Source organism: Nansenia antarctica (genome assembly GCF_963989245.1).
Source record: "Nansenia antarctica genome assembly, chromosome: 2".
Lineage (NCBI taxonomy): Eukaryota > Metazoa > Chordata > Actinopteri > Argentiniformes > Microstomatidae > Nansenia > Nansenia antarctica.
Genome location: NC_137675.1, coordinates 30962329 through 30974828, shown reverse-complemented (window position 1 = coordinate 30974828; position 12500 = coordinate 30962329). Strand labels below are relative to the sequence as shown.

General features: G+C 43.8%; 1 protein-coding gene across 1 annotated transcript in view; it reads left to right on the top strand.

Moving 5' to 3' along the window:
• Positions 1 to 12500, top strand: part of abcg2b (ATP-binding cassette, sub-family G (WHITE), member 2b) — a gene marked incomplete at both ends in the record, with an annotated part of 28263 nt that overhangs the window by 12271 nt on the left and 3492 nt on the right. Inside the window, 6 exons of the mRNA XM_080522978.1 lie at positions 1090 to 1241; positions 1574 to 1666; positions 3090 to 3238; positions 5419 to 5570; positions 8070 to 8159; positions 8332 to 8456. Coding sequence (XP_080379104.1) covers positions 1090 to 1241; positions 1574 to 1666; positions 3090 to 3238; positions 5419 to 5570; positions 8070 to 8159; positions 8332 to 8456 — 761 coding nt within the window. The remainder of the gene's footprint in view (positions 1 to 1089; positions 1242 to 1573; positions 1667 to 3089; positions 3239 to 5418; positions 5571 to 8069; positions 8160 to 8331; positions 8457 to 12500) is intronic.

The window sequence follows — 12500 nt, the reverse complement described above, 5'->3', positions numbered from 1 at the left end:
CACAGCACGCACATCATTTACCATTTTCAAAAATAAACTTCAGCAGGTCATAGTTGACTGTTGTTCCTGCTGATTGCCCCCCCCCCCCCCACACACACACACACACATACACACACACACGCTCTCTTTCCACACATAGGTTAGTTGATTTTGTTTCTAGTTGTTTTTATTTATTTATCTTCACTGTCTTTGCCGTTCTAATGTATTGTATGTATTGTTCTGTGTTGACGAGTACTTCTGTTTATATGTTTGTTTTTATTCTTTCCGGGGCCTCTTGGCCAGATCGTCATTGAAAATGAGAATTTGTTCTCAACTGATTTTATCTGGTTAAATAAAAAACGACATTTACGGCGGCGGTTACGCCGGGTGTGTGGTTGTTTAGATGACAGGTGTGTTTAGATGACAGGTGTGTTTAGATGACAGGTGTGTGGTTGTTTAGATTATATAAAACAACATAGGTGTCTGGCGCACACACACACATACACACACACACACACACACGCACACACACACACACACACACACACACACACACACACACACGCACACACTGCTTAAGCCATTTACTCCTAAAACGCCTGCTAAAAACGCCTATAAAAACCTATGTTATTCTAGGATAAATATCCTTATCTCCTGAGGGTTTTCTGAAAAAAGACTAAGAATTGTCAACGTCTACCAAAACCTTAATATCTAAGCCTTATAGAAACATGAAATAAATGACATTTTAAAGGTAAGAATCACAGGTTTTAAAACATGCTCCCTGAGCACTACACATACAAACACATTTTTCAAAAATTCCTCAAAATCAGATGGGGAAGAAAAAATATATATAAATAAATTATATAAAATATAACAAATAACATTTTAAACATGCCAACACACACACACACACACATGGTTCTGGGTTTTGTGTGTGCAGGTGTGTTTGCTGAAACACCCAACGCAAGCACACACACATTCATGCACATGTGCACACACACACACACACACACACACAAACATACACACTTACACTGCTTAATTATTCTGTGTGTGTGTGTGTGTGTGTGTGTGTGTGTGTATGTGTGTGTGTGTGTGTGTGTGTGTCAGGCTGTCTCAGAGGGGTCAGACCATCATCTTCTCCATCCACCAGCCTCGCTACTCCATCTTCTGCCAGTTTGACTACCTGACCCTGATGCACAAGGGAGAGGTCGTCTACGCTGGGGGGGCCGACAAGACCCTGGCCTACTTCAGTGACCTGGGTACGAGGGGGGGGGTGTGTGTTGTGTTGTGTTGTGTTGTGTTGTGTTATTATGTGTTGTGTTGTGATGTGTTGTGTTGTGTTGTGTTGTGTTGTGGTGTGATGTGTTGTGTTGTGTTGTGTTGTGCTGTGTTGTGTTGTGTTGTGTTGTGATGTGTTGTGTTGTGTTGTGGTGTGATGTGTTGTGATGTGTTGTGTTGTGTTGTGTTGTGTTGTGCTGTGTTGTGATGTGTTGTGTTGTGTTATGATGTGTTGTGTTATGAAGTGTTGTGTTGTGTTATGATGTGTTGTGTTGTGTTATGATGTGTTGTGTTGTGTTGTGTTGTGTTGCAGGGTATCAGTGTGATCCATATAACAACCCATCAGACTTCTTCTTGGACATCACCAACGGAGAGGTCAAGTCAACACAGGAGTCAATCAATGCAGGTACACACACACACACACACACACACACACACACACACACGCACGCACGCACGCACGCACGCACACACACACACACACACACACACACACACACACACACACACACACACACACAATTGGTTATTCCACATGCTAGAGTAATGGGGGGGAACCACTTCCTGTAAAGCCCTAGGTCAGTGTTTAGTCAGGTTGTTTAGTCAGGTTGTTTAGTCAGGTTGTTTCTCTAGGTCAGTGTTTAGCCCTAAGTGTTAAGTCAGGTTGTTTGTCTAGGCCAGTGTTTAGACAGGTTGTGTTTCTCTAGGTCAGTGTTTAGCCCTAGGTGTTTAGTCAGGTTGTTTAGTCAGGTTGTTTAGTCAGGTGGTTTGTCTAGGCCAGTGTTTAGCCAGGTTGTTTCTAGGCCTGTGTTTAGCCAGGTTGTTTGTCTAGGCCTGTGTTTAGCCAGGTTGTTTAGCCAGGTTGTTTAGCCAGGTTGTGTCTCTAGGCCAGTGTTTAGTCAGGTTGTTTAGTCAGGTTGTTTCTCTAGGCCAGTGTTTAGCCCTAGGTGTTTAGTCAGGTTGTTTAGCTAGGTTGTTTGTCTAGGTCAGTGTTTAGCCCTAGGTGTTTAGTCAGGTGGTTTCTCTAGGCCAGTGTTTAGCCAGGTTGTTTCTAGGCCTGTGTTTAGCCAGGTTGTTTGTCTAGGCCAGGTTGTTTAGCAAGGTTGTGTCTCTAGGCCAGTGTTTAGTCAGGTTGTTTAGTCAGGTTGTTTCTAGGCCAGTGTTTAGCCCTAGGTGTTTAGTCAGGTTGTTTAGCCCTAGGTGTTTAGTCAGGTTGTTTAGCCCTAGGTGTTTAGTCAGGTTGTTTAGCCCTAGGTGTTTAGTCAGGTTGTTTCTAGGCCAGTGTTTAGCCCTAGGTGTTTAGTCAGGTTGTTTCTCTAGGCCAGTGTTTAGCCAGGTTGTTTCTAGGCCAGTGTTTAGCCCTAGGTGTTTAGTCAGGTTGTTTAGCCCTAGGTGTTTAGTCAGGTTGTTTAGCCCTAGGTGTTTAGTCAGGTTGTTTAGCCCTAGGTGTTTAGTCAGGTTGTTTCTAGGCCAGTGTTTAGCCCTAGGTGTTTAGTCAGGTTGTTTAGCCCTAGGTGTTTAGTCAGGTTGTTTAGCCCTAGGTGTTTAGCCAGGTTGTTTCTAGGCCAGTGTTTAGCCCTAGGTGTTTAGTCAGGTTGTTTAGCCCTAGGTGTTTAGTCAGGTTGTTTAGCCCTAGGTGTTTAGTCAGGTTGTTTAGCCCTAGGTGTTTAGTCAGGTTGTTTAGCCCTAGGTGTTTAGTCAGGTTGTTTAGCCCTAGGTGTTTAGCCAGGTTGTTTCTAGGCCAGTGTTTAGCCCTAGGTGTTTAGTCAGGTTGTTTAGTCCTAGGTGTTTAGTCAGGTTGTTTAGCCCTAGGTTGTTTGTCTCTCCAGCGGAGGAGAAGAACGTTCTGGCGCTGCGGTACCGCCAGTCCACCCAGTACCAGCATGTGTGTGAGGAGCTGGACCAGCTGACCGGGGTCGGGGAGGGGGGCGGCAGGGACGAGGCCAAGCCCGACTACGTCACTTCCTTCTGCTACCAGGTCAGTCAATCAGAGCTTGGTCTCATTTCATTTACATTGAAAAAAAATTGTGGCGTTTTCGCAGACAAATCGCATCCAAAACGACTTACAACAAATGCATTTGTCTAAGTGAGTGAGTCATCTGTCCATCAGTCATCAGAAGAAAAACTAATCTATGCTCGGATCAGGGGTCAGAATATAGTACCAGAGTATAGTACTACGTAGAATATAATACTAGAATATAGTACCAGAGTATAATACTAGAATATAATACTAGAATATAATACTAGAATTAGAATATAATACTAGAATATAATACTAGAATATAATACTTGAATATAATACTAGAATATAGTACTAGAATATAGTACCAGAATATAGTACCAGAATATAGTACCAGAGTATAATACTAGAATATAATACTAGAATATAATACTAGAATATAATACTAGAATATAATACTAGAATATAGTACCAGAGTATAATACTAGAATATAATACTAGAATATAATACTAGAATATAATACTAGAATATAATACTAGAATATAGTACCAGAGTATAATACTAGAATATAATACTAGAATATAATACTAGAATATAGTACCAGAATATAATACTAGAATATAGTACTAGAATATAGTACTAGAATATAGGCTACGTATCGTTACAACAATGTCCTAGGAAAGACTAGGTTCATACCAGTAAACATGCCCATTAAATAAAGTGCTGAAAACAGCTCTATGTGGCAAAATAGCCATGATATGGTGGACAGATTTTTTTCATTTTCAAAAATCATCATTGGCAGATAATGAGACCTGAACCCTTTGACGTCACCCCAGCAACATATTACAGACTGAAGCAGTGAAGTGGCTTTAGGTTTGCTCTGTAAAATCAGTTCCAGTTGCATTATTGCTGCATTGCTGCCTATATAAATGTTTGCACATTGGCGAGCTGCTAGTCACATCTGTTGCTAAGTGAAACCCTTAGGACAATTAGGACATGGGATCCGCTCTAGAACCTGTTGAGCTGATCGTTCTAGAACCTGTTGAGCTGATCATTCTAGAACCTGTTGAGCTGATCATTCTAGAACCTGTAGAGCTCATCATTCCAGAACCCATAGACCTGAGAGTTCTAGAACCTCTCCAACCGAGAGTTTCAAAACCTATAGAGCCCAAAAATGTTTGAGTCTGCGCTGAGAGTCGTAGAAAAGATGGTCTGGCATAATGAAATAATGAAGCAATAACACAAGAGAGGGCGTGCGGCATGGTGGCTGGGCTGTGCTTGGCTTCACCAGATGTGACTGTTAACCGCAGACGCACCCTGCGACCTAAACTCAACATTATAAAATGGACTGACTTACATAGACTGACTTATTCCAAAGCGCTTTACAAAGGCCTCTCATTCAACCGTTCACACACACATTCACACACCAATGGCGGCAAGCTACCATGCAAGGCGCCGGCCCGCTCATTGGGAGCAATTTGGGGTTCAGTGTCTTGCCCAAGGACACCTCGACATGGGGCCAGCCAGGGCTCGAAACGCCGATCTGCCGACCTTGCGATCATTAGACGCCGACTCTACCTCCTGAGCCACAGCGGCCCCCCATTCTAACCCTCTAATGGGTTCGCTGTGCTGGTGCAGGTTACAAATCCCGAATCATGCTGATGTAGCGACAAGCAAAGCCGTATTCCATAGAGATCTTGCGAGATAAACCGGGGAAGGGAGGATTCTTCGTATCATTGTATTGTGTGGTGTGACTGTTCCCATGGAAAAGTAAAGACACCTTGTCCTTGACCTTATTGTTATTCCAGCACGGATGTCCTCTTGGCCAATCATAATGCTCGGTCAGATATAACCCTCATATAATACATAATAATATCATGTGACCAGATCACCAGCTATGACGTATCACGTTTATGATAAGAGTCTGATAAGACGAGGATACAAGGTCAGACTAGGATACTTGATCAACAGATAGATGCACGTGTGTGTGTGTTAACATATGAGTGTATGTGTGTGTGCGTTTTTGTGTGTGTGTGTGTGTGTTTCTGTGTGCGTGTGTGTGTGCGTGCCTGCATGTGTGTGTGTGTGTGTGTGTGTGTGTGTGCCTGCATGCACACGTGCATGTGTGTGTGTGTTTGTGTGTGTGTGTGTGTGTGTGTGTGTGTGTGTGTGTGCCTGCGTGTGTGTGTGTGTCTAGATGGGGGTGGTGTGTAAGAGGACAGTGTTGAACTCTCTGAGGAACCCCCAGACCTCCTACGCTCAGCTGGCTCTGCAGATCTTCTTTGCCCTCCTGGTGGGGCTGATCTACTACCAGATGCCTCTGACAGGACCGGAGGCGCTGCAGAACAGGTAACTACCGTGTGTCTCCAGCAGGGGGGGCCAGTGGAGGTAGACATCAGAGGACGGGCTCATTGTAACACAAGGGACGGAATGTGGAATGGTCTCAAACACAATCCGGTTGTTAAGTCTGACGTCAAAAGTGACGTTTAGCCATTTCCGGGTCCAAACCAGAAATTCCCCGCACCAGAGTACCAGTGAACTACAGCGGTAGAATGACAGTTTAATCGTTTTTTAGACTCGGATCTATTCATACAACAAGGGACACAGCCCTTTCCCGTTTTCTCCATATTGTCAGGGTATTTGAGCCTCGGAAAAGCGCTATATAAATATAATGTATTATTATTATTATTTCGGCATTTCGAAGACAGCGCCTCAGCCAACTTTGGACCCGGAAACACATCACGATTAACAACCGAATACAATGAGCCCTATCTATCTATCTATCTATCTATCTGTCTGTCTGTCTGTCTATATATCTATCTATCTATCTATCTATCTGTCTGTCTGTCTGTCTGTCTGTCTGTCTGTCTGTCTGTCTGTCTGTCTGTCTGTCTGTCTATCTATCTGTCAGTCTAACTGTCTATCTATCTATCTGTCTGTCTGTCTGTCGGTCGGTCGGTCGGTCGGTCGGTCTGTCTCTCTATCTATCTATCTATCTATCTATCTATATCTGTCTATCTATCTATATCTGTCTGTCTGACTGACTATCTATCTATATCTGTCTATCTCTATCTATCTGTCTGTCTGTCTGTCTGTCTGTCTATCTATCTATCTATATCTGTCTATCTCTATCTATCTGTCTGTCTGCCTGTCTGTCTGTCTGTCTGTCTATCTATCTATCTATCTATCTATCTATCTATCTATCTATCTATCTATCTATATCTGTCTATCTCTATCTGTCTGTCTGTCTGCCTGTCTGTCTGTCTGTCTGTCTGTCTATCTATCTATCTATCTATCTATCTATCTATCTATATCTGTCTATCTCTATCTATCTGTCTGTCTGTCTGTCTGTCTAACTAGAAGAAGACACACACATACACACACATGCATAAGTGCCTTGCTCAAGGGCACATCCAACCAGCGACCTTCCGGTTTTCTCTCTAATCTCAAGACTATCTTCGACCGACCTACGTGTGAGAGAGAGAGAGAGAGAGTGTGTGGGAGAGAGAGAGTGTGTGTGTGAGAGAGAGAGTGTGTGAGAGAGAGAGTGTGTGTGAGAGAGAGAGAGAGAGAGAGAGAGAGAGAGTGTGTGTGAGAGAGAGTTTGTGTGTGAGAGAGAGTGTGTGTGAGAGAGAGAGAGTGTGTGAGAGAGAGTGTGTGAGAGAGAGAGAGTGTGTGAGAGAGAGTGTGTGAGAGAGAGAGTGTGTGAGAGAGAGTGTGTGAGAGAGAGTGTGTGTGAGCGAGAGTGTGTGAGAGAGAGAGAGTGTGTGAGAGAGAGTGAGTGTGTGAGCGAGAGAGAGTGTGTGAGAGAGAGTGTGTGTGAGGGGTCATCCTATATCTGTCCTTTAGCCCCATTCCACCGCCCTATCACCAGTCCCATCATGCGCGCTGCTATGAACATCAGATAACACACAGGTCATCCATACTACACACACACACCCTCTCCCTCCCTCTGGCCGTCTCTCTCAATCAATCAATCAAATGTATTTATATAGCACATTTAAACATGACACTTTGTGACGTTAGAATTATAAGGTTCTATCTCCATTTTGTCAAAATATTGTTTTTTACATAATCTGATCCATTAGGTGTTTATTAATGCCTGTGTGGTGTTATTTTTTAAACGTTGACATTTTTTAGTTAGTAATTAATAAAATACAAAGGTTCCATCTCACAAAACATAATGGAATGTAAAAACTTTGACGCTCAATATCTCTGAACTGCCCTAAACGGAGATAGAACCTTATAATTCTAAGCTCACGACTTGTCAACCAAAGTGCTTTACAGTAAAAGTACTCCTAAACAGTAAATAAACAGAAAATAAACAACCAACAGAAACAACAGAGGAACAGAACAACACGTCAAAACAAACAAGGCAGGAGTCAGAGTGAGTCAGGGAACGCTAAGGAATACAAGTGAGTTTTGAGCTTAGATTTAAAGGACTGGATGGAGGGGGCAGATCTGATGGACATGGGGATGTTCTAGAGGTCAGGGGCTGCGACAATAAAAGCATGCCCCCCCCTAGACTTGAGGTTGGACTTACGGGTGGTTAGGAGACCCTTGCCATGGTCGACTTATTAAGCCCCAGGTACAGGGAGTTACAGTAATCAAGTGGTGAAGATATACAGTAAAGGCGTGGATGACTCTCTCAATGGCCTTAATCCTGGCTATGGTCCAGAGCTGGAAAACACCCCTTCACCACCGAGTTCACCTGCCTATCAAAGTGAAATTCGGGGTTGAAGAACACGCCCAGGTTTTTAACAAATGGCTGAACTAGGACAGACAGGTTACTGTGTGTGTGTGTGTGTGTGTGTGTGTGTGTGTGTGTGTGTGTGTCTCTGTCTGCAGGATGGGTGCGTTCTTCTTCCTCATCATCAACATGGTGTTTGGGAACCTCTCTGCCGTGGAGCTGTTCATCAACGAGAGAGCGCTCTTCATGTGAGTGTGAGTGTGTGTGTGTGTGTGTGTGTATTTATGTGTGTGTGTGTGTATCGATATTTAGTGTGCGTGTATTCTTGTTGCAAACGTGAGACCTCCAAGGGTTCAACCGTAACTCTTTACGTGCGTGTGTGTGTGTGTGTGTGTGTGTGTGTGTGTGTGTATGTTCCAGTCATGAGAACAGCAGTGGGTACTACCGTACGTCCGTCTACTTCCTGTCCAAGGTGTTTGCTGACCTCATCCCCAACCGCATCATCCCCATCTTCATCTTCTCAGCCATCGCCTACTACATGATGGGTACACACACACACACACACACACACATATACACACATATACACACATAATATACACCACACACAGACACACACACACACACATACACCACACACACACATACACACACACACACACACACACACACACACACACCACAAATGAAAATAACTATCTGACCACACTGCAAAAAAAAACAACTACGCTTTATTCAGTAGTGTTAGTATTCTGAATTGTTCAGACAGGAACATTTAAATTACTATGAGTGAACGTAAAAATGTACATCAGAGGAATGGAATGGACCCCAATTCAAGTTCTAAACATACATTTGTGAATAAACTGAAATTGCAATTCGTTGTTGGGACAACATTGTGGATTTGTGCTAACCATAACCCAAAATGTGTTCATGGACATTGGCTCTGATTGCACACAGCGCGTGCGATCTCTTGGGAACAAACTCTTGATTTAATGCTTGTTTGGACAATAACTTGGTTACTTTCTTGATTTTTTTTGTTTTGTTTTGTTATCTTGATTTGGCATATTATGTCCACGGTGACATGCTTTTTTTTGTACGGTTGTCATGTCGGCAACATTTTTGTTTGCACTTTGCGAAGTCTTTTTTACATACATTCAGGAGAACCTTTGTGGTAAAGAACGACAATTCAGTCGATATTAACCGTCTATGGCATGACTTTTTATTTTAGGGTGGAAAAAATATTTCACTTTTTTAGCATATTAGCGGCCCCAAAGGATTCTGGGCCCAATTTATGTGAGTTTTGTGGGTCGCACCGTGAATGTGTTGTACAGGGGAAAGTATCGGGTAGTTCCAAGTTCATGGGACAAGTTATGCTTTAGAAAGTTCGACTGTGTCAGTGTTCCAATGGCGGTTGACGTTAAATAAAAGTTCGTGAGATAACATTTTGTGCGAGTCCAATAAATATCTACGCTACAATATCAATCAAGAGCTTTGTTCTCACTGAATAAAAGTTGATTAACGTTGATGAAATTCAATATTGTGGAGAATGTTATCGCCTGGTTACGCGTTACAGCTAGCTAGCTAGTCACGGCTACTGTTATGTTCACTACTGTTATGTACACTGTGTTGTTGTTGTTCATTGATTGGCCGCTTGGCCACAACTGATTTGCATATTAGCGGCCCCAAAGGATTATGGGCACGTTCTATGTAAGTTTTATGGGTCAAACCGTAGCTGTGTCGTACAGGGGGAAGTATCGGCTAGTTCGAGTTCACAGAAATAACCTGAGCAATAATCGTGCCTTTAATTGCGACTGTGCCAATGTCCGATGCCGTGCAATGGTCAATAAAAGCTTGCGTGATTACACTTGGGGTGAATCCCAATTCACCACTCCGGCTCCGTTTTCACCCCTAATGTCCGTTTTGCGCGTTCACGTGTAGCCGTAGTGGCGTCCCAATTCATTACTCATTTAGGGTTAGGGTTATCCATGGCTCCGTTTGGAGAAAATCTTGACCCTCGTTCGATTCGGAGCCATGAGACTCCCTTCCGGCATGCATTGCGAAACATCTACAGAAATGTTCTTTTCGCTCTCGTAATACGGAAGCGAGCCTGAAATGTCATTTACTTTTTCTGGAATTACTTGTAATTAAAGACTTGAAAAAATATGATAACCATCGTATTATCTTAGTTTAATGTCATTACAATGCATTATAGACCTTTTATTTATAACAAGCGTAACCAAAAAAATTGTTTTTATGTCGGTGCTGTGTCTAATGTTACAGTAACGCAACGCTGCATGACAGTCGAGCATTTCAGAGATGTACAATCATAAATCAATTATTACCTGTGGCGTTTGACAGCGGATGATACGTATGTAAAGTTATCTATCAAACGTTCGTCTGACTTGTACATGATGCGCATTTTGACCTATTTCCATGTAGCGGAACCCGCAATCTAATCCGAGCAGTTGTTATTAGGTAATATTATTAATGGGTTGTATCATTCATTTAAATGCATTATAGACCTTTTCTTTATAACAAGCACAACAACAACAAAACGTTATTATGCCGATGTGCTGTGTGTCTAACGTTACAAGCTCATTTGTGCATGACAGCCGCGCATTGACATATTTCCATGTCTGATGTCTAATGTCTAATGTCTGATGTACTAATGTCATTTCAATGCATTATAGACATTTTCTTTACACGCTTCGCGCACTAGGTGGGCCGCGAATACTGTAGAGATTTGTAAAGTGGGCCGTGAGTCCAAAAAGGTTGGGAACCGCTGCATTAGACTATCAAAGCAGGAGCACTCATATCTGCGCGTTTGTCACAAGGTGACAGTCCCTGTTCCTCTGCCCGGCGTCAGTCCAATGGAATCGTCAAGCAAAGCCTTCCCCATATAAATACATCGGTGCGCGATTACAGAGATGTACAATCATGTTTATTTAAAAATAAATTGTGTGTTTGACAGCGGATGATGGTAGACATATTTAATGTAAAGTTATCTATCTAAAGTTATCTATCCACAGGCTGATCTGCGCATGATAGTCAGTGGCGGCTGGTGCTAATTTATTTTGGGTGGGGCACAGGTTATGGGGGCATGTTCCACGGGGAAGAATATCAACTTTAAAATCTGGATTTACAGTCGATTTTAGCATGAGAATAGCTCTACCCCCCTGTACAGACCTCGCCATCCCCTCTACCCCCCTGTACAGACCGCTTCATCCCCTCTACCCCCCTGTACAGACCTCTTCATCCCCTCTACCCCCCTGTACAGACCTCTTCATCCCCTCTACCCACCTCTACAGACCTCTTCATCCCCTCTACCCACCTCTACAGACCTCTCCATCCCCTCTACCCACCTCTACAGACCTCTCCATCCCCTCTACCCCCTGTACAGACCTCTTCATCCCCTCTACCCCCCTGTACAGACCTCTTCATCCCCTCTACCCCCCTGTACAGACCTCTTCATCCCCTCTACCCCCCTGTACAGACCTCTCCATCCCCTCTACCCTCCTCTACAGACCTCTTCATCCCCTCTACCCCCCTGTACAGACCTCTTCATCCCCTCTACCCCCCCTGTACAGACCTCTCCATCCCCTCTACCCTCCTCTACAGACCTCTCCATCCCCTCTACCCTCCTCTACAGACCTCTTCATCCCCTCTACCCCCCTGTACAGACCTCTTCATCCCCTCTACCCCCCTGTACAGACCTCTTCATCCCCTCTACCCCCCTGTACAGACCCCGTCATCCCCTCTACCCACCTCTACAGACCCCGTCATCCCCTCTACCCCCTGTACAGACCTCTTCATCCCCTGTACAGACCTCTTCATCCCCTCTACCCCCCTGTACAGACCTCTTCATCCCCTCTACCCCCCTGTACAGACCTCTTCATCCCCTCTACCCCCCCTGTACAGACCTCTTCATCACCTCTACCCCCCCAGTTTTCTCTACAATTTCTACAATTTTCTCTCTACAGTTTCTACACGTCAACGTGTACCGAAACACTTGTTTCCAACGTGGTCCTACGTTTCTCCTACACCAAGACACATACAAAGAGCATAGAAACATACAAAGAGCATAGAAACATACAAAGAGCATAGAAGATACAATCAGAATACAGTCTGCCATTCCTTCTCCCAGCATCGATTTGGTTTTCCTATCATGACTGAAGGACAGATGATTCACTTACTTACACAAGTTTGACTTCGGTAATAGGTCCAGTTGCAATATCATCAAGTTGGGAACAAAAGATGCCTCCTTCTAATCCATTTGTTCAATTTGTTTACAAAGTCCGGTAGTGGTTTGCTGTGTGATTTGCTGTATAGTTCCATATTCCCCCTGCGTGTTGGTCGCACGGCAGCGGAGACGGCAGCGGAGACGGTCGCTGATAATTAAGACCAGCAGTAGAATGTTGCCAATAGACATATTACACAAAACACAAAACGAACAAAACAAATAAAAACACTTGAAGCAAACTATCACCGGCCCGAGTCGCTACAGAGCAGCGCCACCGGAAGTAGGAAGTGGAAGACAAATGAAAGATGGCAAACCCCAAACATCTTATGCTGGATATACAACCGGATAT